The sequence below is a fragment of the Capricornis sumatraensis genome, chromosome 6 (genome assembly GCF_032405125.1).
Source record: "Capricornis sumatraensis isolate serow.1 chromosome 6, serow.2, whole genome shotgun sequence".
NCBI lineage: Eukaryota > Metazoa > Chordata > Mammalia > Artiodactyla > Bovidae > Capricornis > Capricornis sumatraensis.
The window spans coordinates 119,146,566-119,172,419 of NC_091074.1; the positions used below are offsets into that span (position 1 = coordinate 119,146,566).

The 25,854-nt window shown below is 53.2% G+C and overlaps 1 protein-coding gene across 1 annotated transcript; it reads right to left on the bottom strand.

Moving 5' to 3' along the window:
- Nucleotides 1–4,751: 4,751 nt before the first annotated feature.
- On the bottom strand, nucleotides 4,752–25,225 carry TRAF1 (TNF receptor associated factor 1). The gene is made up of 8 exons (XM_068974314.1): nucleotides 24,372–25,225; nucleotides 22,130–22,214; nucleotides 13,447–13,512; nucleotides 12,539–12,949; nucleotides 10,696–10,873; nucleotides 8,597–8,745; nucleotides 4,883–6,100; nucleotides 4,752–4,774 (listed from the first exon to the last, which is right to left on the bottom strand). Exons 1-7 carry the CDS (start codon nucleotides 24,509–24,511, stop codon nucleotides 5,882–5,884), a joined length of 1,248 nt encoding a protein of 415 aa, XP_068830415.1. The 5' UTR covers nucleotides 24,512–25,225; the 3' UTR covers nucleotides 4,752–4,774; nucleotides 4,883–5,881.
- Nucleotides 25,226–25,854: the final 629 nt, after the last annotated feature.

Sequence of the window (25,854 nt, forward strand, 5' to 3'; positions counted from 1 at the left end):
CTCACCTGCAACATTCCTTAGCAATCATTTGATGTATAAAATTTTAACTATGCCCCCAGTTATTTTAAGACACAAAAATGGCTGCCTACCAATCTGTCTTGTCGCAAGTTAGAAATACTACATTTAAGAATTAACATGAGGGTTTCAAGTTTCTTCCAGTTTAGACATTTATACCTTTGTGCTTGTCGCTTCCGGACGTTACTGTAACATTGACATTTGTGTAACCCATGTTTATGTACCTTATATGTGATCCTTTAAGACACTAGTAGGTATACCTTTATTATATTTTATTTATACCCACTCAGGCAAACTGTAATTAGGCAAATATATTTATATTATGTATTTATATCAATATATGAAGTATTGTTAATTGTACCACCTATTGAGAACTAAGAAATTGAGAAATCCCTTTTCCAAGCAACTCCTATTTGAAATAGCACGTCCCTCCCCCATAGGGTAAAGGGGAGTGAAGGAACTACACAGAGTTAGGAAAGTTTCACAGCTGTCCTCAAACTGCCAAGCTAACATTTTTGAACTTTTAAGGACTGCAGGGGCTTGAGGGCAAATGAAACAAAATTTGACCCCTGAAATCTATCAGGACAACTTGCCAATTATTACTACTTTGTAAAAGACTTGCAGTTGATCCTCATTGAATGGAATTACTATATTTGTTACTTCTTTTCCAGACAGTTCCACACTTCTTTTCCTTCCTTCTAAAATTAACTGTGCCACCAAGCTGGGATAAGATAAAACTATTTTTCTTGGGGTCACTGGCAGATGGAACCAATGGGCCTTCTTGTCACAAGTATCCTGATTTGTGGCGAATAATTTAATCTCCTCTTTTGGCAATATTAATCCTAATTAACTGATCATTAAAGCCTCGTCCACTTTAACAAAAGCCAACTCTGTTTCACTAGGCAACTTTTTCCTAGAACTGGGATTAGGATTGTTTTTTAAGCCATCAAACAAAAGGCCTTAAATCTGCAGTAGTCAGTTTTAAATGTGAGCATATCCAATTAATATCCCCTAATAATTTCTGGAAATCATTTAAAGTTAGTAAACAATCTCTCTGCAGCTTTAAAGGGACATTATCAGTTTTCAAAACTTTTGGCAGACCTAAATATGAGAAGCAAGTAAAGAGCTGTTACACAACATCTTTATAAGCTTTTCCAAAGATCCTTTTGTAGCCTAAATCTGGTCTATAGCTCCTTAGGTGACCAGTAACCATCTAATCTTTGTTTGAATACCTCCAGCAACGGGGAACTCACTACTTGCCAAGGTAAACTCTCTCTCACCTCGTCCTCTACAGCATTCCCATCCTCATACCACTTTCTCTAATCCCACCAACTCATTTTTCAGTAGTGTGTGTTGGCCAGGAGCTGGGCCAGTCTTTCCCAGCAATGCAAGAAACGTCCTGCCTATTGTCTAACAGCCCTGACATTTTATTTCTTTGAATTAAAAATCTTTTAAAGGCCTAGAAGCTGTAATTTTTTGCACCCAAAAGCTAGATCACTAGATCTAAATCCTCTGGGGCTCCTAGCTTGAGAAGTCAAGGTTTTTCCTGTCTGATAGTAAGGTAAAAGCAAAAGCTGTATTATTCCTTAACCTTTATTAATTTGCACAGTTTTAGTAGGTGGCGAGATCAAAACTTTAATTTCCTTAGCATAATCAGAATCTACTACACCAGACATCACCAAAATTCCTTGAAAAGAAAGCGAGCTACATCCCAGCACAAGTCTTACAATGTCCTCGGGCAGGGGGCCAGCCACTCCCATTGGAATCGGAGTAACTGGCACATCAGGGGTTAATATTGTTGCCCTGGCGGAGCTGAGGTCTAGTCCTAAGCTTCTGCTGCTGCTGCTAAGTCGCTTCAGTTGTGTCCGACTCTGTGCGACCCCATAGACGGCAGCCCACCAGGCTCCACCGTCCCTGGGATTCTCCAGGCAAGAACACTGGAGTGGGTTGCCATTTTCTTCTCCAATGCATTACAGTGAAAATTAAAAGTGAAGTCGCTCAGTTGTGTCCAACTCCTAGCGACCCCATGGACTGCAGCCTACCAGGCTCCTCTATCCATGGGATTTTCCAGGCAAGAGTACCAGAGTGGGGTGCCATTGCCTTCTACCTGGGGTTAATTGGCGTGGCCTTTTATCTCTGTTTAGCAGGACATTGCCGGCAAAAACGTTCCATTTGGCCACAAGAGAAACATTTTGTATTTGTAAAATCCTTTTTATTACGATTATTTTTCTTTTTCTCTTTTTTGTATTTCTTTTTCTCTCTTTTTTTTTTTGCTTGGGTGAGGCCCTCCTGAGGGGATTTTCTGCAAGGAGCAAGCTCTGTTTTAAAAGCTCCTTTGTTTTTTAAAATTCTGCCTATCTTTTTCAACCTTAGGCAATGTTCTGGGAGGCTCTGGATGTAAAGTGGAGAGTTCTTAAGCCCTGGGGAGGCGCAAGCAGAGATTGCGGTGGTCGCCTTAAGTCTGATAAATTTTTAAAGGTTTTAGATTTTTAAAGGTTTGCGTAGAGGGGGAGGGGGCTCGACAGGGCGCCCGGCCGCAGCGTCCTGTAAGCTCTCTCTTTCCTCGGGAGATAGAACACAGTCTCCCTCTTTTTGTTAGCCAATGGCAGAAAAATATGATCTGCGTAGAAGGTGGAGACCCACTACCATCCACCGCTATAGCCTCTCCCATAGCCTGTCTAACAGCCTCACGACGGGGGTCCAGAACATTCCTAATCATATTCCACAGAGCAAAAGCATCTACAGGAACTTTTTCTGGCTCCTGTAAAGTATAATAAGTTTTTAGCTGTTTTCATACCTTCACCCAAGTATCCAAATTAACAGTGTCCTTTTCTGGAAACCAAGGACATTGCTTATACAAATTTTAAAAGAAATTGAATGGTAGCCTTTTTAACTTTAATTTCTCTTTTGTTTAACAGTTGCAAAATTACTTCTATAAAGAGTTGTCATTCTTTTGACTCATTGTTACCCGTGTCAGAAAATTAAGATTTATAGAAAAGTCTGCCTTGTCAAGGTTTTACCTTAGCCAAGGTGGGGGTTTCTTTTCAACCCGTCGGTTTCTTTCAATCCTTCAACTGGGTTTCTTTCAACCCAAAACTTCCCACCCTTCTTTCCCTACCTATCTTATGCAGGGGGGTCCGCGACACCCTGAGTGGGGTCCTAGCCGTCCCGAAAACTGCACACTGGGGGAGACCTACCTTCGAATAGCCTGTTCCAGGCGCCACTTGCCGGGGTCCAGCCCCGGTGGATCCAGGGAAATTCGAAGGGTGAACGGCGTAGGCGAGGAAAGCTTATTTATTTAGAAATATAAGATTAGATTAGGAAGAAATAGTGTAGTAGGAAAATTTAGTGGAGAAAAGAGGCTGAATAACTTGGTTTAAGTGGAGAAGTAATAAAACTTCAGGACAAGAAGTTTGCACCATCTACGTTAGGCCACCGGTGCCCGTTTGAATATCGGAGAGTGCCCCGCCTTGGACTCCCTCTCACGTGGAACTTAAAAGCTGGGGCAAGTAAGTAGACATGGCAAGCCTCCACGCCCCCGATGGGAATTCAGCCAGAGAACAGAGCAAAGAGGAGACACGGGGGAAACCAGTCCAGCGACTGGCCCAGCCTCTCTTGTTGTAAAGGCCTTTTATACCTCTTTTTGTACATAGACATCAATGGATAATATAAAATCATGCATCAGCAGCCCTGACTTATCAAAACCAGGCTTTCTCTCTGCATACCTAGTTGTATACACAAGTCTTAGGTGATTTACGTCATCTTCTGGCCAGAGGGCCAATTAACATTTTACGGCCCTTTTCTGATAAGGGTTTGTCAACCAGAAGACATATTTGTGTTGAAAATGTTGTTCTTCCCAAAGTCTGGTGCCACTCTCAGAAAGCACTAAATAAAGTTACATTCTTACATAGCAAGGACACAGCAATTTACAAGTAAAAGGAGTACGGTGAGTTATAACAAAAGAAATTAACTCAAAAGTCTAGTGTTGCTAACATCAAAACTACTATATTCCTTTTTCTATATCCCAATTACATTGATTAATATCCTTCAGGCATTAAAAGATAAAGAATATGGAGGCCTGGCAACAGTCATTGACTCAACAGTGAAAACCCATCACCAATATGATTTTTAGCTCTTTAGAAAAGGCTCTGTATCTTTAAGATGCTTTAAGCTTTGTGCCTCTTGTGGTTGGGGGGCTGGAAACAATTCACAAATTGTAAAAAGTCCGGGGGAACCTGTCAGGCAAGTTAGAGAGCCATCAAAGGGGTTTGAGCTGATGCAGGAGACTGAAGCCCTGAATTAACTTTTTTCCAGAGAATGTCAGAAGACTGAAAAGCACAGTAATAAAGCAGGCAGACTCTGGTTTCGGGGGTAGATGTTCAGGAGAACTCAGGGGGAGCCCCTGAAGCCAGATCACGCCTTTGCGTTTTGTCGGGCTTCCTTCCTCATGACCTTTGCCATGGGCGGGATTCCTCACGCTGGCTCCCAGCAGGCCAGGGTCCTGCGTAGCGACCTCCAAGGTGAGAAGACAAGTGAGCCCCAGCCTGGCCAGGCAGGCAGCGGTGCCCTCACTTCTTGGCAGCCTCTCCTGTGTAGCATCTCCTCTGAGGTCAGCGAACTTGGTGAGTGAGGCAGGCAGGGCAGTTCCCCCGTTACACACAGAGAACCAAGGAGAAGAAGCTTGGGTGCCGCCTGCAAAACTAGCCGGTCCACCCAGAGCTCAAAAGTTACCGCCAACTCCCACAACCCTTCATGAAAACTGCAAAAGAGATTAAAGAACAGTTCTTTCTTTGGTTTTATACACACAAAAGGACAGTGCCTGCAGGTGGCTCAGAGGTCCTGACCCGTCAACTAGAGATGTGGTTACCTGGGTTCAGCAGGTGACATGGGCTTCTGGACGTGGCCGAGGGTGGGGCCCCCAGGCAGGCAGCACAGAAAGTGTGGGTCCCTCTCCTTCTCCACACTCCTACCGGCTGCTCCTGGGAGCTCAGAGCCCCGGTCTCACCTGGAGGAGGCGGAGGGGCCCGTGGCTGGGGGAGGCGCAGGACACAGGGCCTGCACGTGGCTCTGCATAGAGGGGAAGCCGACTGCCAGGCCCAGTGGGGGCTGTGCAATGCAGGCAGCTCGCCCATCGCGAGGTGCTGAAGGTAAATCAGGCCACTGGAGGGCACGGGGCTCCTGAACGCTGCAGCCCGTGGCCTCAGCTGGCCTGGGGGGCTGAGAGGTAGAGACTTTCTGGGCTTGGAAGGAACCTCAAAGGTCTTTAATTCCACCCTTTGTTTGATACCCTCCCCAAAGTGTAGCCCTCTGTGGTTGCTTGTTCACCTCCAGGGCCGGGGAACTCAGTCCAGCCTAGGACAGACTGAATTACACTGGGCTCCATCCCTTCCACCCCTGGTTCCAGTTCTGACCCCCAAGCAGGAAGAGAGCGAGCACGGTCTCCGCGGTGACCTGCAGAGGCCTCCCCATCCCTGGAGCCCTTGGCTGAGGTCCTGCATCTCCAGCTCAGCATCCATGCCCCAGCCTGGTCCCCACACCCTCCCGCTCTTGCCCAGAGTCCACCCCCACGTTCAGGGCTGGGGTGGCCCTCTGGCCTCCAGTTCTGCGTGGTGAGTGCTGAGGGATCAGTCCTGCACCACCTCCCTCTGGACCTTCCGCCTTCATGGGTCGGCCCCAAGGTCCCGCCGCTAAGTTGACGGCATGTCCTGGCCAATTTGTCAGCCGGGCTCAGGTGATGCCAGCCCCGGCCCATCATCGTGCCCTGGGGTCCTGGGCACAGGGGGCCGGGACCTCGGGCATTGTGCTGAACCCTCTTCCGAGCTGGTCTCCCCGAGGACTCGGGCGCGGACGGCTCGGCCCGCCAGCCCTAAGTGTTTGTCTCCACGACGCACTTGAGGAACATGGTGTCGTCCTTTACGTAGGCATGCTTGGGCGACTGCAGCTTGTTGAGGGGGAAGAAGAGCGGGCAGCCGCTGGCCACGTTGGTCTCGCTCTGGGGCCGCTGGAAGGAAGCGGAGTTCAGGTCGGGCCGGAAGGCGTCGATGGCGTGTTCACGGTTGTTCTGGTCCAGCAGCATGAAGGTGACCTGCCGGGCAGCGTGCTAGGAGGTCAGGCCCGGGTCTGACCCATGCCGTCCCTCTGATGCTGAGCTCACGCTGCTGTTGCTTTTATTTAGTTCCTCCGGACTCTTTCGCAACCCTGTGGATGGTAGCCAGCCAGGCTCCTCTGTCCACGGGATTTTCTGGGCCAGAATACTGGAGTGGGTAGCCATTCCCTTCTCCAGGGCATCTTCCCCACCCAGGGATCTAACCCACACCTCCTGCACTGAAGGTGGGTTCTTCACCACCATGCCACCGGGAAAGCCTGAGCTCACACTGAGCAGAAGCTAAAGAAAGAAATAAGAGCCACACGTGGCACATGGTGAGAGCTGGAAAGCAGAAACACCAGGTACTGTGAGCAGGCTCCAGGGGAGTTCTATGATTAGGACTGAGACATTCTATCTGACAGGAGGGGGCAACTCAGATGCCACTGTCAACTGTGGTTGGCTGCTAGAGGCTAAAGGCGAGACTGAGTCCTGACAAGAAGCTGGACCCCTTAAGCCAAGATGCCTCTTTCTGCTCAGAGAGGTTGACCCTTCAACCGCAGCTGGATCCTCTGGGACAAGGCAGAGGGGTAAGAGCAGCCAGGCCTTCCGCTGAGCGGATGTCAATCACATCCTGAAACACAAACCCAGCTTCTGCTCTGCACAGGGGCCCTGTGTGTCCCCAGGAAGCCAGTGATCTCGAAGTGATATATATTCTCCCCTCCGGCCCCCACCCCTGAAATCCCCGTCATCCCCGCCACAATGGTTCTCAAACTCGGCTGCACTTTAGAATTCCCTGGGAAGGTCTGAAAATTCCCAGTGCCCAGGGCTCACCATTCACGGTAGTGAGGCCCAGTCATTAGCATTTTTAAAACTCCCCCAGAACGTACGGGAACCGGTTTCAACCTACTGACTCATACCCAGACCCCGTGGCACCCCGCCCCCACCCATTTGCTCTCTCTCTCATCCCCCTTCACCCCAGCTGAGGTCTGGAGTCCACCCTCTGCCCTACCCTCCTGCTGCTGCCCACCTGCGGGGCAATGCCTGCCCCACCTCCACCTCCGGCTGCCCTTTGAAACATTTTTAACAACCTTTATTTTTTAGAGCAGTTTTAGGTACATGGCAAAATTGAATGGAAAATACAGAGATTTCAAGTATCACCACACTGCCTCCTACACTGTCAACGTCCCCCACCTGAGAGGAACACTGGCTGCAACTGACGAACCTATGCTGAGACATCATGTTCACCCGAAGTCCCTGGTTCACTTCAAGGTTTGCACCTGGTTTTGTACATTCTATAGGTCTGGACAGATGTGTAAGCACAGGAACCTATCATTGTCATATCAGAGTGTCTAGTAGGGTAGTGTTAGTTGCGCAGTCGTGTCCAGCTCTTTGCAATCTCATGGACTGTAGCCCCCCAGGCTCCTCTGTCCATGGGAGTCTCCAGGCAAGAAGACTGGAGTGGGTTGCCATGCCCTTCTGCTGGGGATCCTCCCAACCCAGGGATTGAACCCGGGTCTCCTGCATTGCAGGCGGGCTCTTGACCATCTGAGCTCTAGGGAAGCCCCTCAGAGTGTTTACACTGCCCTAAATCCTCTGCGTCCCACCTACTCATCCCTCCTGTCTTCCGTGAACCCCTGGCAACCTTTGATTTTCTCCCTGTCCTCACAGTTTGCAGCTTCCAGAATATCACATAATTGGAATCACACAGTGTGCAGCTTCTTCAGACTGACTTCTTCCACTCAGTTAACATGCACTTAAGGTCCCTCCGTCTCTTAGGCTCCCTAGCTTATTTCGCTGGAGCGCTGAATAATACTCTATTGTCTAGATGGACCACAGTTTATCCATGCATTCACCTACTGAAGGACATCTTGGCTGCACCCGAGTTTTGGGAATTATGAATAAAGGTGCTATCAATATCTGTGTGCAGGGTTTGGGGTGGCCATAAGTTTTCAACTCATTTGAGTAAATCCCAAGGAGTGTGATTTCTGGGTCACATGGTAACAGTATGTTCAGTTTTGTAAGAAACTGCCAAACCGTCATCCAAAGTGGCCGTCCCGTTTCATATTCCCGCCAGCAATGCATGAGGGTCCCTGCTGCTCCACAGCCTTGCCAGCACTTGGTGTTGCCAGCACTGTGGGTTTGGGCCACTCTTAAAGGTATATGGTGGCATCTGCCTCTCTCCCTTTTTCTGAGAGTGCTGCTGCTGCAGGCTAGGCCCATAGTACCTCCTATAGAAAGTTTTCTTTATTCACCCCGCTGTGTGAACTCCATCCCTACATGTCTTCCAGGGTGGCTGGTCCAGGCATTTCAGCTCCTGGACTCATGCAAGCCTTGGCTACTAGAGGGGAACCCAGGCTCTTGTTTCATAAGCGGGGAAACTGATAACACAGAGGGTGAAGGGCTCTCCGAGGTCACACAGGCAAGCTCATGGCTAAACCAGGAGCAGGCCCCAGGTCTCCCCCACCCGAGGAAGCCCCTCATTTCCCAGGCCCGTACCTTGTTCCTGAAAGGCCATGGCAGCAGGGCGTCGTACTCCCCTCTCATGATCACGATGAAGAGGGACAGGTGGGTCCTCTTCCCCGTCCCATCCCCATTCAGGTAGAGCCGCAGGCACAGCTTGTATCCATACTTGGCGGTGTAGAAAGCTGGAATGCGGAAGCCAGAGTCATCGCCAGGGCAGCCGTCAAGTGCTAGGCTCTGCAGATGAGGAAACTGGGGCTGCCAGTTAGGCAGGCCCAGGCCGTGGCCCCAGAGACTGTGACATCTAGGACCGGAGCTGCTTCTCCGCCACAGAGCATCAGGGGGCTTCCCCGGCGGCTCGGCGGTAAAGAATCTGCCTGCAAGGCTGGAGACGTGGCTTCAAACCCGGGGTCAGGAAGATCCCCTGGAGAAGGAGATGGCAACCCTCTCCAGCGTTCTTGCCTGGGAAATCCCACAGACCGAGGCGCCTAGCGGGCTACAGTCCATGGGGTCGCAAAAGAGTTGAACGTGACTTAGCGACTCAACAATAAACGAAAACACAGAGCCTTAAATCTTGGAGACCGCCTGAACCGCTGGAGGTCAAGGGCCACCAGAATCGCAGACGGCCAGGCCCCAGGCCTGGAGCTTCTGACTCAGCAGTGCAGGGCAGGACTGAGAATTTACGTTTCTGCCAGGGGACAGAGGCGCTGCTGGCCCCACCACACTCCCGATTTAACTGACGTCAGGAGCCGGAGCCCAGCAAGGGGAAGTGGCCGGCCCTCAAAGTCACAGCGAGCTGGGGTCAGGGCCAGAGTGAGGGGCCCGGCCTCCTACGTCCCAACATGCAGCTCTTTCTGCGGCCCCAGGCTAAGCGGCTGGGGTCTCCTGGCAGCTGGGAGGGAGTGGGGAGGCTCACAATCTGCCGGCCACCCTTGGCACAGGCCCCTGGGATGAATCACCCCCTGGTGATTAGGTACAGGGCCTGTGGGCTCTCGCCCTGGGCAGCTGAAAGAGCCATCTGGGTGTGGGTTCCAGCGGCTGTCCCCATGAGGGCCCATCTGGGAGGGGCAGAGCGGGGACAGCTTGTGCAGGGCAGGAAGGCGTGGAGCAGGGACAGGCTGACGGTCTGACTCATCTCTGCCCTCTGTGCTTTGGTAGAACAGGAAGCCAGAGACACTGCTTGATTTTTCCCTCTTTGGAAAGCAGCCAGGACAAAAAGCTTACGTGTAGAGGGCAAGGCCACCCCACGAAGGAGCTGCCCCGGTTCTTGAGGCAAGGTGCCTGGCTTGGGGGCCCACCTGCCCTGTGGGATGGGGCAGACTCCCATGCCCCCTCTTAATCCTCGCACTATTGGCCTTGGGTGAGTCAGAGGAGCTGACAGACAGGAAAGGCATAAGGCTGGAGCAGACTTGAGTGGGGGTTAAAACCGCCTTCAGCAGAAATCCTCCTTAACAACCCACCCATCTTCCTTAGACACACACAGGGAGGCAAGGGGGAAAGCACAAGGTCTGAGCACAGACATGCACAGCGTCACATAAGCAGGTCTCAGCCACGGAAGAGAAACATCGGCCGAGTAACTGCCTACTTTACACAAGATATTGGGCCAGGCCCGGGATCCCAGAAGTGAGTAACAACTGCCCTGATTTACACAACACTCACTCACATGCTCCCCACAATTGTACACAGATGCCTGTGGTTTTACCTAGATCTCCCCTTGTCTGATTTCAGATCACTGGGTCTCGGAGGGCTGGGGCACCTGTGAAAGCCATCCTCCACTTCCCTTGAGTCTGCACAGACTCAGGTTCACAGCGCACTCTCTTTCAAAACCAACGCCCACACAAACGACTGAGATGACTTATTCCTAGTTGCAGAATGTAACTGATGTTCAGGGAGGCAGAAGGCCAGCGTGGTGCCAACAGCCCCTGCTCCACACGGTGGGGTGGGGAGGAGCCTACCACCTCCACAGGCCTGGCAGGGCCGGGCATCTGAATGGCCTCAGGCCTAACTGTACGCAGCAGAGTTGTCAGAGTGGACCACCCCCCACCCCCTGCTTGTCTCCTGGGCCCCGTGGGGAACGCCTCCCCTGCAGGTGCCTGTACCCCCAGCCCCCTGCTTGCCATCCCAGGAGGAGTTACCTGGGGAGAAGAGGCTGACAGTCCTGCCGCAGGCCGACTCATGGCACCGCCGGGTGACATTGGTGATCTTCCACAGGAAAGTGCCATCGTAGGAGGCCTCCTCCATGAGGTGCAGGCTCTGCTCCAGCTTGCCCAAGGCCTGGTCCTTCTGGGCCAGGGTCTGCTGCAACTCCAGCACCTGTGGCGGGGAAGCCCATTTAGCCAGAGGCACCAGAACCCAGACTGAGGGTGAGGTAGGGATGGCAGGATGTATAGATAGATACAGCTGTTCCCCAAATGGCCTTCCTGACCTCGCCTCCCTCAGCCGCAGGCACCTCTCTGCATATGCTGGCCCTCCTGCCTGGAATTCCTCTCCCTCCCTTCTCCACTGGCCAACTCCTATTCATCCGTCAGGAACCCAGCTCACATAGCCCTTCCTCTGGGAAGTCTTCGACCACTGCCCTAGTTCAGCTGGCTTCCCTCTTTCTTCTCTGTTCTGACAAGCGTCTGAGATATACTTTTCTGCTTCTCCTACAGGATGGATGGTCTCCCTTGTCAGGGCTGCGCCCATGCTCATTTCACCTGTGGCCATGTGGCTCAGACGGTAAAGAATGTGCCTACAATACAGGAGATGCAGGTGTGACCCTTGGGTTGGGAAGGTCCCCTGGAGAAGGGAGTGGCAACCTACTCCAGCATTCTTGTCCGGAGAATTCCACGGACAGAGGTGCCTGGCGGGCCACAGTCCATGGGGCTCCAAGGAGCTGGACAGGACTGAGGGAACGCCACATGACCTGCATGTTGCTGGGCACGCAAGAGTTGAGCCACAGAATTTGTCAGGAAGTGAAGATACGGTCACTGCCCTGGGGGGGAGCAGGCAGGCACCACCTTCCAACTGGGGCAAGCGTCGCACAACTAAAGCCTTTACTCTGTCACTCAAAGCCAGCGTCTGGCTCTTCTAGTAGGGTTCTCCACTGACATTTGAAAAAAATACAAATTTATTCTCAGGGATACTCAGGTAGGGAAGTCAGCAATGGAAGTGAGCATCCTTAAAGAAAACCAAATCCCTAATTTACAGATGAAAAAGTCACAGTCCCGTGACTTGCTCAGATCTACATAGCAAGTGAATGGTGGGCCTGGAACTAAAATCCAGGCCGAGCTCAACATAAGAAGGTGATGTACTCTTGTTGCCCCACAAGAAGCAACATAGCATTGTGACTGGTCATATTAAGAGAAGTATAAGCTCTGCAACAAAGGAGGTTACAGTCTGACTCAACCAAGAACTGTCAGATAGGTGAATTATCTGGTGGTGTGGTGCCACCATGCTGAAGAGTGGAATTCTTGAGAGACTGGGCCAGAACACAGAAAGTAACGTACTCTGGTGAAGTGCGAAGGCACGGGGGTTGTTCAGCCTCAAGAAGGAAACACTCAGGCAGGATATTATTACTGACTTCTCATCTCCGAAGAACTTCCATGGGGGCTAGAAGTCGGATGTTTTGTGGGCCCCGAGGGGCAGCGAAGACAGAGAGACTAACTTTAGCTTAGTTTGAGGGACAGCTTTCTAAGCATGAAAAGTGGAATGAGGCAGTGGAGTGAGGTGCTTGGGGTGGGAATAGTCTCCTGCAGAAGAACTGAAGCAAACGACAGGAAGCGCCGGATGGGGGGCTGCCTATCACTCTGCCTCAGTCCTCTTCCTAGAAGGTCTCAGGACACAGGAGAGAGATTTTTGATGGGGGCGTGGCTGGTCTGTGCAGGCCGGGGGCATAGGAGGAAGGCTGGTCCCTTTGCTCTGGAGACCAGATGGGGCAAGGGGTGGGGCGGGGCTGCCCTGAGCTGCCTTGAAGGTGAACTCGCCTCCCAGGCTCACCCGCTGTTCCAGGCTCAGGATGTGTTCACGGTCCAGCTGGCTCTGGTGAATGGAGGCGGCCAGGGCCAGGTGGGAGGCCTCCACCTCCTTGTTGAGGACGGCGACAATGTTCTCGAACACACACAGCTTCCCCTCCAGCTCGGTCAGGAGCTTCTCCTTCATGAAGTGATGCAGGGCCAGCTCGTCCTGGCTCTCGGAGCAGGGGGCCCGGTAACAGTCCACCTCCAGGCCCCCGGCCGCCTCCACGCCCCCCTGCAGCTGCAGGTCTGACAGGTTCCGTTCCAGGGCCATGGGCCCGTACCCCAGGCCAGAACCCAGCTGGGCCTTCCACTGCTTCATGAACCCCAACAGCAGGTTCAGGTGGGCGGCCTGGGAGGTGACCTCATGCTCTTCCATGAACTGAGGGCTTCCCTGCCGAGAGAGCGGGGCTGAGCAGTGAAAACAGAGGAGGAGGGAGCACCAGGGAGCCAAGGAGAGTCCTGCCATCACAGGTTACCAAGGGGCGCCATATCCATTCACTCAGCAACAGGGAGTACATAGCAAGAGGGATGTGGAGAAGGGCCCTGGCATTAGACACACCCGTGCTGAGCCGTGTGCCCGCCACCTTCCAGAGCAGCAGTTCTGTCCTGCCCTCGAGCACAGTGATGATTCAGGACCATGGAGAGAGGCACAGGGGTTGGGGGTAGTGGGGAGGGGAGGGTCATTTTTGTGATGCGACTACAATGCTCAGGTGAGACTTTAAGAAGAACTCCCCTGAATACAAAGATGACTTGCTAGTGATTTTGTGGCATGTGAACCACGTACGGTACATCCAGAGCAGCAGCTGGATGTTGGGGGAAAACCCAAGGGGCTGAGTGCGGTCTGAGGCTGCAGCGTACAGACCTCCTTTCTCACACCTAGATACTTACCTTGAAGGAGCAGCCAACACCTGCAAAGGGGCACCCAACTCCAGCCTCAGCCGCCTCGGGGTGATCCTGGAAGTAAGGACCACGTCACTGGATGTTGCGGGGGTCCCGGTGGCACTGGGGCTGTCTGTGAAGCACCAACATCCACCAGGCAGGGGCTGGGCTGGGCCACGAAACTTTGCACACGCTGTTCGTCCTGCCTGGCTGATTTTTTTCCACCCTTCAAGCTTCACCCCTTCTGTGACCCTCCTTCAAAATGAGAACAGAGCTCCTGCTGGGATCCTGGGAAGCACTGCCGCCCCTCCTGCTGGGACAGGTTCCACCCAACTCACTCTTTGGTTGCCCTCACTGGTCTGGGAGCTCCCCGAGGGGCCCAAACAAGCAATGCTGTTAACCTATGTGCAGGTCTGAGGAGCTTGGAAAATGGGCTTCATGGCCATAGTTCTTCTGAGGGCCCCAAACAACCCTTGGGGATGGCAGGGTAGGTTTTCTGTTCCCATTTGATTGATGAAGAAACTGAGGCTCACAGAGGGAAAGGAATTTACTCAAGAAGGAACAGCTAGGAAGCTGCACAGCTCCAGGACTCTTCCCACCCCATACCTCTCGTCGTACAGCCGCTAAGTCATGCCGGTCTCTTTTTGACCCCATGCACTGCAGTGCTCTGGGCTTCCCTGTCCTTCACTATCTCCCAGAATTTGCTCAAACTCATGTCCATTGAGTTGGTGATGCCATCTCTGTCTCTTACCAAAAGTAAACCCGAGAGAGACTGGGAGGACTTTTTTTTTTTTCCCAAAACATACACTTGTAAAGGCCTTAAATACAGAATATATAAAGAACTCTTGTTGCTACTGCTGCTAAGTCACTTCAGTCGTGTCTGACTCTGTGCGACCCCATAGACGGCAGCCCACCAGGCTCCTCCATCCATGGGATTTGCCAGGCAAGAGCACTGGAGTGGGGTGCCATTGCCTTCTCCGTTACAATTCAATAATAAGACAGCCTAACACAAAATGGGTAAAACACTGAACAGATAATTCATAAAAGGAGACGCATAAATGACAAGCCTATGAAAGTAGGTTCATCATCACCAGTCATCAGAGAAATGCAAATTATCATAAAATGCCATTGTCTGCTCACTAAATGGCTGAAATTTAAAAAGAATGGCGATACCAAGCTTTGGGGAGAATGTGGAGGAACTGGAAAACGCTTGCAGAGGTTGCTAGTGGGAATGCAAAATGGCGCAGCTGCTTTGGGACCAGCGGTGCCAGCATCTCAGGAAGTTAAGTCACAAAGGATCATGCAGACCATGCTCACCAGGCTGGCGGGCCCCGCACGCTCCACCCCAGGGGTTTACCCAAGGGACACTGAACACGCTTCCACGTGTGTTACGTGAATGCTCGGGCGGCTTTACTCATAACAGGCCCACACTGGAGGCCGCCTGAGTTTTCATCTGCTGGTAGATGGGTGAACAAAATGTGGTGTGTTCGTACCCAAGGACACTCACTCAGCACTCAGCAACTGGATGGACTAAATTACTAACAGGTGCAGTAACAGAGCGACCTCAAAGCATTCTGCTAAATGAAGAGTCAAACACCAAAGACCACATACTAGAATTCTATTCCAAGTTAATTTTTTCTTCTGATATTAAAAAAATTTTTTTTGGCTTCACCATGCAGCATGTGGGATCTTAGGTGCCCGACTAGGGATCAAACCTGTGCCCGCTGCTTTGGAAGTGCGGAGTCTGAACCGCTGGACCGCCAGGGAAGTCCCTAGGATTTCATGCTCATGAAATTCTAGAAAAGGCCAAACCATAAACAGAGAGTAGGTCGGTGGCTGCCTGGGGCTGCAGCTGGGGGAGACTGACTAGCCAGGGGCACAAGAAAATTTTATCTGGTGCAGAAATATTCCCGTTCTTAACTGCAGGTCACACGACTGCAAGCATTTACTGGCATCCATCAATCTGTGCACTTAAAATGTGTGAATTTTATTACACATAAATAGTGTATTGACTTTCCAAGAGCTTTGTTGCTGTTTTTAAGAATGACCTCACGGGGCGAGGTGAGGGGAGGTCTGGACGGGAGGACAGAAGTCTTGGGGCTGAGCAAATATAAAGTCACACTCGTCGTCATTCTGTAAAAGCTAAGAAAGTGAGAGCTGTGGGCTTAATGAGACAGTTGGACTGGGACACAGAGCACAGCCCAGCAAAGCCTCAGGCTTCAGGTACAGGATGTTCCCAACAAGAAGCAGAAAACAGATGTTTTCCGGGAGGGAGGCAGCCGTGGCAGGGAGACCAGGCGGGCTTCGCAAAGGGCCCGGCAATGCAGCTTCTCCCAGCAGGTAGCTTCCTAATGTGCGGGGAGGGTGGAGGACCCGAGGCCGACGGGGACCTGGTGATGGACGAGGGGTGACCGCTCAGGCCGCGAAGCGCCCTCCAAGCCCGCGATTCGAATCCTCTGCAGCTCTAGGTGAGCGGCAGAGGGAGGTAAGATGCAAGGGAGAAAACTAACGGCGGGGTTCCAGAGTCACACACGGGTGGGGAGCAGCTGAGCCTCGTGGCGTCGCGTCTGTGCAGCGAAAGCCCAGGCAGAGCAGCAGGTGCTGTGTGTGCAGAGCAGGCATCCTTGTCACCACGCGGCGGAGGAGCCAGGGCCAGCCGCTCACACCGGCAGAGCAGAGGCTGCGGGGGGCCGGCCAGACCGCCAGAGTGCCGTCGTCAGCCACTGCCTCTCATTTCTTGGGGTGCTTACAGGGCTTGGCCCTGGAGCCATCCCGTTGGGGTGCAAAGCCCATTTCTGTCAGTTCCCACACTTAGCTGTGTGGTCCTGGGGGACTTATTAACTCCCCCACGTCTCAGTTTCCCAATCCGGAAAATGGAGACGATAATAGAACCCCCCACCCCATAGAGTTATGGGGAGGATTAAATGCCAGAATACACGCAAATTCTGATACGAGTGACCTATTCCGTTATAATAAAATACCATAAACTTAAAAGGCTTAAACAACCCACATGTATTATCTTATGGTTCTGGAAATCAGAAAAGAGTTGGATATGACTGAGCGACTGAACTCAACTGAACATCAAGGTGTCAGCAGGACTGTGTCCCTTCTGGAGACCAGAGGGGAGAACCTGTTTTCTTGTCTCTTCCGGCTTCCAGAGGCTGCCTACATTCCTTGGCTTGTGGTTCCTCCCTCCAGAGTCAGAGGCAGCAGCAGAGCATCTTCCAGCTTCTCTCTGACTCTGCCTCTCTTGTCTTCCTCTTTTGAGGACCCTTGTGATTACAATGAGCTCACCAAATAACCCAGAGTCATCTCCCCATCACAAGATCCTTAACTTAGTAACGTCTGCAAAGTACAGACCTTTTTGCCATTGTCATGGGCTGAGGAGTGTCTGTGCGTCCTGAGTCACTTCAGTGGTGTCTATCTGCGACCCTATGAACTGCAGCCCCCCCCAGGCTCCCCTGACCACAGGATTCTCCAGGCAAGAATACTGGAGTGAGTTGCCATGCCCTCCTCCAGGGGATCTTCCCAACCCAGGGACTGAACCTGTGCCCCCTGCACTGGAAACTCGGAGTCTTAACCACCGGACCACCTGGAAGTCCCTGGAGACATGGTCTTTAACGAGGTGATTAAGTTAGAATGAGGTCATTAGGATGGGCCCTGCTCCAGTGTGACGGGTGTCCTTATAAGAAGAGGAAGCGAAGACACAGACATTCAGAGGAAGAGGATGCAAGCATGCTGGGAGAAGACGGCACCCACAAGCCAAGCGGAGAGGCCTCAGGAGAAACCGACTCTGCCTGAACTTCTTGCCTCCGGAACGGCGAAGAAATCGGTCTCTACCACCCAGCCTGAGTTGCCTCCGGAACGGCGAAGAAATCGGTCTCTACCACCCAGCCTGAGTTGCCTCCGGAACGGCGAAGAAATCGGTCTCTACCACCCAGCCTGAGGTCCTCTGTGGCGGCAGGCTAATACGGTCACGTGAGGTGACACATTCACAGGTTCCGGGGATCAACACGTGGGCAGCTCTGGGGAGCATCATTCGGCCTGACACATGCTTGGTTTAGCCCCGATGAGCGGGAGTAGGCCTGCTATTAGCATGATCACTCCCGTGGGTGAAGCGCTGCCCTTGGGACAGCTCTCCCCTCCCCCTTCACGGCCGCCACATACATGCACCTATTTCATCTTCACGCCTCAAACCCGTACTCATTCTGTAAAACCCCGCCTCCCCACTGGATCTCCCCAGGGGCTGGCAGAGGTGGGGAACATCGCTACATGCACGTGCATTTCTAGAGGACCAAAGCATTTTTGCAAGCCACCTCATAGGATCCCTGCAGTCGTCCCTCAAGGCAGGCAGGGCGGAGTTGGTTTCCCCTGAACACACGTGGGAGACCTGGGCGAGTGGCCAAGTCTGGGTCACGTGGAGCTCGTACAAGTGAGAGGCCCAGTGTCCCGCAGGCACGGGCCCTTCCAGGGCCGCGGCTTTCTCCACCCCCGTGTGGGCACAGCCCTGCTGGGTCTCCCAGGACCACCCGGAGGAGGTCGGCGCTCTGAAGTTCTGCCTCTCTCACGGAGGTGATGAAGCTGAGGCTCAGGGAAGGTTGCTGACTTGCAGGAGACGATGCAAGTTTGGGGCAAAGCTGTGGTGGAGGCAGGCACCTAGGATCCACGTCCAGGGCCCTTCCTCCCCCCAGGCGAAAGAGGGGTAGCCCATCTGAAGGCAGGGCACCCAGGGCACTAGAGAGGCAAGGGGGCTGGGGCCGCGGAGGAAGAACAGGGCATCCGTCCTGGGCCAAGCCTATGCCACAAGCGGCTCCTGTGTGAGCGGCCTCATGGCTGGCAAACCGCTAAAAATAAAACTTGCGGTGGAATTTCCTCTGAGGAGGAAACAGAGAAAACACAATCCCAGCCCTGAGCGAACACTTGTCCTTCTGTCCAAGTCCGAGAAGTCGAGGGGGTGTGGTGTTCCCGGCTGCCTACTGACCCAGGCCCTTTGTGACGGGGTCAGCAGAGGGCTGTCGGGGGGCCTTCACTTCAGGACCCGGGGGCCTCTGATAATGTGGGTGTTAAGAGGGTACTGGGGGCACGAGAGAAGCCTCCGTGAAGCCACCGCACAGAACAGAGGGCCTGCAATGTGCCAGGCACCGCCCACACTGCTGTGCTGGGCACAGAGGCCGGCCAAGGTCTTTGGGGGCTGGGCGGGGTGTTTCCGCTTGCGTCTCAGCTAGTGCTGAGGGAGAGACTCTACCAGGACAGGGTGGACCCAGTCCACCCGCCAGTTCCTGCCCTCCTCTGCATCTGAGCCAGTTTCCTTTCTGGCAACCTCTGCTTGGCTCACCTGCCACCTCCTCCAGGAAGTCCTGCCTGATTCTCCTAGTTGAAAGGAGTCTTGCCCATTCCTGTTTTCCCAGCACTTGCTGGATTCCAGCACTTAAGATTGACTGGGTATTTAAACCTGTGTAAACAAAACACTTGGGGTGATCCCCCCTCTGGAGGCAGTAGAGAGGTGCCAGGAGGCCCGGGGGCAGGAAGAGGGAGGCCAGCTCCAGCTTCCCTTTGCACTAAGACTGGTGCAGGCAGGCCTCTTCCCTGAGCCTCCATATGTCACCCATTGGTATCGCCACAGCCCATGACACAGGATGTCACAGGACAGATGAGGCCACAGATGCAACTGCCAAGCTCAGAAGTGTGAGGGGGCTCACTTCCAGGGGCTGGATTTCAACAGACACGAATCAGCACGGAGGCCGAGGGACATCCTGCCCAGATGCAGGATGGCCTCAGGGTGCAGGAGGCTGACTGCCTTGCCTTTTGAGGCCCCGAGGGAGACGGACGTCAGCTCAGGACAGAGGGAGAGGAGAACACAGGCCAGTTAGTTCCTCACGGTGGACATGGTGCTTTTGTGCAGCGATGAGCTGCCCGTCACTGCAGGGACACCAAGCCACTTGCCAGGAATCCAGTACAGAAAGGAAAGGGGACTAGACGGCTCGAGCTCCGGCCGTTCTCAGCTTCTAGAATAATTTGAGGCATTCTTGTAAGCCACTGGCAGCAGAGGCCAGCCTGCTTTTGACCTTGAGGGGCCTCAAAGGGAAGAGACGAGAGCAACAATCCCGTCCCCAGGGTCTCCCGGAGGCAGGACTGATTGCTATTTCCCAGCCGCCAGGCAGTCCCGACTTCACTGTCACTCCTGTAGGAAGGTCATTCCAGGCCAGAACCAAGTCTCTAACTGGCTCATCATCCTTTACCGTCTGCTTCTTACGCGAGCTAATCAGGGCAGGGCTCTGAGCGCTTCTCGGAGGGACCAGGGACGTGACCCTAAGGAAGCCAGAGGAGGAGGGCAGACAGGTGAGCGCATGGCGTGGAGAGGGCCGCGAGGGCGGGCGCCTCGGGGCTCAGCTCAGCCGCCCGGGCCGGCCCCTCCACCCCACCCACCTCCACTCCCCAGGTTTCCTCAGACGCACAGACTTCGGAACCACCATGTGTGCAAAGTGTTGATGTATCATCAGCTGCTTTCCTTTGGTCAAAAGTCCCCTCAAAGTTCCCATCGGGTCAGGAGCTGGCGGAGTCCCTGGTCTTTCCACTTGTGGCTTTCTGCAGGTGTCAGACCACTGGCTCACGCCGCCCCCCAGCTTTCCACGGGGTGTGCACCCCCTCACCCCCATGCTGCAGTCAGCTGAGAGCCTGTAATTCCATCATTAGAGTCACTCCACTTGGTCAAAGGCATCAAGTTTCAAACTGCACCCAGCAGGGCCCTAGGAATCCACAGAGTCTCTGGGGGCTGGGGCAGGAGAAAGAAGAGGGGTGACCGCAGGGCCAGAGGTCCAGGCTCCCCTTCTGCTTTCATCTGATTTCACGCTAACAAAGATGAAAAAATTAGAACTACTGAATTGGGAGATATTAAAATTTCTCTGCTTTATGTTATCTAAGATTTATACAATGAATCTGGATTCATTCTGTTAAGAGGCAAGACTAAAGCAAACCAGAAACAATCCCCCTGATGCCTCAGGCAGGTAGTTGCCTTAGAAAGCAGATAGCCTATCCCTCCCTTTGGAGGGTGGAGCACGGAGGCCCACTGAGCACAAAGACGCCCCACGAGGGAGGTGTGGGAAGTTACTCCAGGGGTGTTAATCCCACCAGCTCTCACCACGGGGTAGAGTAGGAAGTTCCGGGAAAATGCGTTAGATCCTTACTGTGATTCCCCTGAGGGTCTGTGGGGGACAGGGCTGCTGAAGAGGAGAGAGGAAAGCCCCCAAAACCAGCTCTGGTGGGACAGGCGTTCGAGCGACTCTCTGGAGGAGAGGGGGCTGGAGCGGAGAAGGGGGAAGGAGGCATGGAGACCTGCCTGCCTCTCGTTCCACAGCGGAGGGAGAGCGCCCCGCCAGCCAGTGACTGGCAATGGGACATCGCCGGCAGTGACAAGGCCCTGTCCAAGGCGGCGTCTTCATTTCACAGGGAGACAAACAGCAGCCATCTCAGCCGTGCGCTGAATATATAGCCATCCTCGACACCAGGCTCCTGATCCCCCCTACCCCCTACCCAGGGCCACAGTCTGGCCAAGGGTAGAGCTTTGGTCCAATGGAGCCGGGTGCCTCGCAGTGTGGACAGCGCGGGTGGTCACCAGGGAGCTTTGCAGTGAGAATCCCCAGTGGGTGTCGGGCCCCACGTGTAAGAAGAGGCGATTAGATTTAGAGCCCGGGCTCTTAAAGCTCTGGATTCACAGACCACTACCAGTTTTGTTTGCTTTTTAAATTAGGACGTCAACATAAAGATCACTGTTTTTTAATTTTACCCCAAAAAAGGCTTTACCCCCCAATTCTACCATCTGTCATGATCACTTCCTTTATACAAAGACACGCACAGGAAGGGCATCGTCTCAGAGTAAAGGGTGATTCTACAAATGCAAAGAATTTAATTTTGTAAGAAAAAGTCATGGCAATTTTCTTTCTCTTTCTCTCTCTCTTTTTTTTTTTTTTTTTTTACCATTTTTGTCATGAACTGGTTTGGGAATGGACCAGGGTGGTTGCCATGCGGGCACCTCTGGGCTGGACACATGACTCCGCAAGGGTCTTTCCAGCTCAGAAGGGCCAGGGTTCTAAAACGGTGCCTGAGAATGTCTCTTTGGCCCCTCTTACTCCTGGAAGCACAGCTTGGGGAAGCTGGGGAAGTGAGCTGAGGCTGACCTAGCCCTGTCTGAGAGCAAACAGGGTCAGAAAGAGCTGTCTGCACTGAGCTGGCAAACTCTTTCCAGAAAGAGCCAGAGAGTGGCTATCTGGGGGCTGGAAGGCCTCTGTTATAGCTATTCACCTCTGCCATCTCAGGGCCAAAGCGGCCGCGCACAAGACACGCACGAAGGAGCTGCGGCCGGGAGCCCACCCCGCTCTATTTAGGGATCTGGAAGCTGGAAGGCCGCGCCATTTTCACGTGTCACAAAATCTCACTCCCCTTCTCAGCTCGTGAGCTGTGTACTAACAGGTGCCAGGCTGGCCTGGGCCCGAAGGCCGTGGTGTGTGGGTCCCTGAACAGACTGCCGCTCTCCCCCTGAACTGGTCAGCCAGGCGGTGCAGGACAAGCGGCTTTTCCACTGTGGACATCAGTCTCCTCGCCACCAACAGACAGAATTCAGTCTAGACTTGGGACAAGCAGGGAGGCACCTGCCAGCGGAGACCATGGACCATCTTTCCTGGCAGCACCAGCTTACCTTCTCCTGAGACAGAAGGCTTCCTGGACTTTCAGACGGGGTGTCATCCCCTTTGCATTTGGGACAGATCCGATCCTCATCATTCCTGGGAACACAAGAACAAATGCCCCTGAGCAAAGCCTTCAAGACTCCACGACACCAACCTCCACCCCCAGGGCCCCAGAAGCCTGGGCCTTGCCCAGCATGGCAGCTGATACCCACGAGCATATACCTCCATCCCAGACCCACCATTCCCAAACCTCAAAAACACTGGGCACCCAATGTTTTCCCACAGCTTGCAGTGAGTTTCTCTGGCAGCCAAACCTGATTTGAACTGACTAGGCTATTAAAGCCCTTCTTATCCTGCTTAGGGTGAATATTCACATTTGCAGAAATATCACTGCTTGATGCTTGAACATAAGTTATGTCCCCAGTCCCTGCTGGAAGAATGCCAGAGTAATGTACTGACTGGCTTTTCAAAAATCTGAAAACTTCTTCGTTCCACAATACATCTGAGCCCAGGGCTCAGTTAAGGAATTGTGGGTGTGTACTATATTAGGTCTTCGCAGGTTCCTCTACTTTATTCTGGTCTCTGATTTTTAGTACTTACAGATGACTCCAGCCTCTCAGAATAAGAAGGGGCCTCCAAGAACGCCCAGCCTGAGATTCCTAACCAGGAGACACATGGGCCTACATGCTTTTGCAAAGTGATCTGATGCCCAGCAAGCGCCCCTAGTCAGGCCCATTTCACAGGGAGGAGAATGAGGCCTCAGAGGACGTAGGGGTGGGCCGAGGCAGAGAGATGCAGGGCAGACCTGGAACTCTTCCCTGCCCCTACCACGTTTTGGAAGAAGAGGGAAGGAAACCAAGAGACCCACCGCAAAAGCCTGAGACGAGCCCAGGATGGTGAGACCAGTCAAGCCCTGCTCCCCCGCCCCGTCTGCCTTGCCAGTATCACCACCTCTCTCCTCTTTCTCTTAGCCTTCTCCTTCATCAAAGCATTGGAACTTCTCAAGTTTGCCTCAGGAGTTTCCCACCTCCCTAACCTGTAAAGTTCCCAGCAAAGGTCACGCTGGGGGTACATGGCAGTCTGAGAACACCTCTGCCAGGAAACTGACCTCATCTCTCCATTAGGCCTCACTGTCCTCTTATGGTAAGCGTCCACCTTTCCAAGGCTCTTCTGAGGAGTGTTTGGCACACAGTCGGCACATAACAGTTGCATAATAAGGTGGGATACTGATGATCATATTGATGTCACACCTCTCTGAATTATTTATAATATACACATTTTAATATATATGGTGTATATCATATATGTCTATTTTTATACATATGCCAGATGCATGTATTATATATAAAGAAGTGTTCGTTGCTCAATTGCATCTGACTCTTTGCAACCCCATGACTGTAGCCCGCCAGGCTCCTCTGTCCATGGGATTCTCCGGGCAAGAGTATTGGAGTGAGTCACCATTCCCTTCTCCAAGGGATCTTCCTGACCCAGGGATCGAACCTAGGTCTCCTGCACTGCAGGCGGATTATTTACCATTTGAGCCACCAGGGAAATATAACGGTATTTGTATACAATATAAAATATAAAGATATTTATATACAAATATATAGGAGATGGTGAAGGACAGGGAAGCCTGGTGTGGTGCAGTCCATGGGGTCGCAAAGAGTTGGACACGACTTAGCAACTGAACACGGACAATATACACATATGTAAGTCTATAATATGTGGACATGCAGTAGTATACTAGATACTTCTGTCCCCTTTAGAAGAGTTCTCAGCAAACAGTCTGAGCTGATGGGTGGTAATGGGGAAGGAGATACATCTGTACAGCAGTCTGTCATTTACCCAGGAGGTTATAGATAAATTCCCTATTATAAGAATCTTTTGAAATGTTATTGATTGGGCCTTGTAACAATCCTGGGAGGTAGAAAATCACTTTACAGGCATTTTATTGACAAGGGGGCTGAGGTTTGGGGACGTTAAGCCACGCGCACAGGCCACATAGTGGGTGAGTAGCCCAGCTGGGCTCAGAGGCTCTGCCACCTTCGACGGCCTTCTGCAGAGGGAGCTGAGGGCTTTCTGTGGCCCCTTCTCCTTCTGCCAGAAGTCAGACAGGGCGGTATGGGGGGAAGCCGAGGCCAGAGAGATGCAATCACCTCCTTGAGAGCCAGGGGTCCTCTCGCCCTCGCCTCCCATCAGGAGTCCCTCCCCGGCGCCTCCTCCCCAACCACCCCTTTTCCTCCGACTCCTCACCTCGCGTTCTCAGAGAGACAGACGGCGCAGCAGAGAGGCCTGGGCTCTGGGGGGTCCTGGCAGGCGGTGGGGGGGCACCCAAAGGGGAACTCGTTCTCATCAGGGGCCGGGCGGGGGCTGCTGCCCGAGCCAGAGGCCATCCTGGGGTCCCAGGCGGGCTGCGGGTGTGGGGCCTGGTCCAAGCTCCTCAGGGCAGAGGCCCAGCCCCTCGAAGTCTGTGCTGGAGAAGTGCACTCTGCTGGGCCACCCACTGATACTTGGGCGGCTGATGCCTTTATCTTCAGGCTGGCTTGTATGGTTCGACGTCACAGCTGAGTCACAGCAGGGAAGAGACAGGAATTACCCTTGGTGGTGCAAAAACCCCCTGGATGGTGACTGCAGGCTCCAGGAGTGTCCAGTCATTCTTTCGAGTGAGAGGGAGGTGAAGAGCAAGTCAGACAGAGAGAAGAACCGCATCTCGGACTTTCAGGGACGGCAGTTCAGAGTTTCCCCTGTCGGGGGACCTCAGGCTGCCACTGGCTTCCTCCACCTCCTCCCCAGGGACAGGGGCAGAGAGAGCTCCAGTCCCTGACTTAACTGTGTCCCCTGGGCCCTCCGAGCAGTCTGAGATTCTCGGTGGGGGTGATCACCACTCCAGTGGAAATCCCCAGGGTTCTGGAGGCAGGTCCAAAAATGAAAGTTCCCTGCGTATGAGCTCTGCCCCATCCAGAGGTGAAAGTCACTTCCTCACAGTGGGTCTCAGTTACCCCGTCTGTAAAAAACTGAAAAAGGAATTGCAACAGGGCGTCTCCAAGCCTTCTCTGGGCGCTAAGATTCCAGGACCCCATGGCCAAGGTAACCAGGGGCAGCAGGAAGGCCCCTGAAGGCCCAGCCCTGCCCGGGGCATTCATCAGCAAGGTGATGACACCGTGGACTGCTCAGGGCCCTGCCCCCATGGCCCCAGTCAGGAAATCATAGGTGGCCACAGACTCGGGTCAGGGACCACCACTTCCTGGCACTGAGGCGAACAAAGGGCTAAACAAACAGAAGGTCGTGGAGGCTTGGTCTCAGCAGCCCAGCGGGAGGCAGGTCCACAGCTGTGTGGGGAGCATGGCTCCTGGCACACTTCTTGTGCCCGGGGGAACATTTTCCTTCCTATTCCTTTAGCAAGCTGCTGGGAATTCCGCAGGCGCGTAGAGGCACAGAGAAGCTAGAGACCTGGTCTGGAGTCACACAGCGCCCGGCGGCAGAGCGCGCCTAGTGCCCGGCCTGTGCGACTCCAAGCTCTGTGCCCCTCCTCCTGCTCCAGAGAAGCGAGAGCAAGGCAGTGTGGAGCCTGCGGAGCCCAGGACGGAGGTGCAAGCTGCTAGCCACTGTTTTCTATCTATCAAATGGAAAAGACGGGCTTCCCTGGAGGCTCAGGCGGTCAAGAATCCACCTGCAATACGGGAGACCTGGGTTGGATCCCTGGGTTGGGAGGATCCCCTGGAGGAGGGCATGGCAA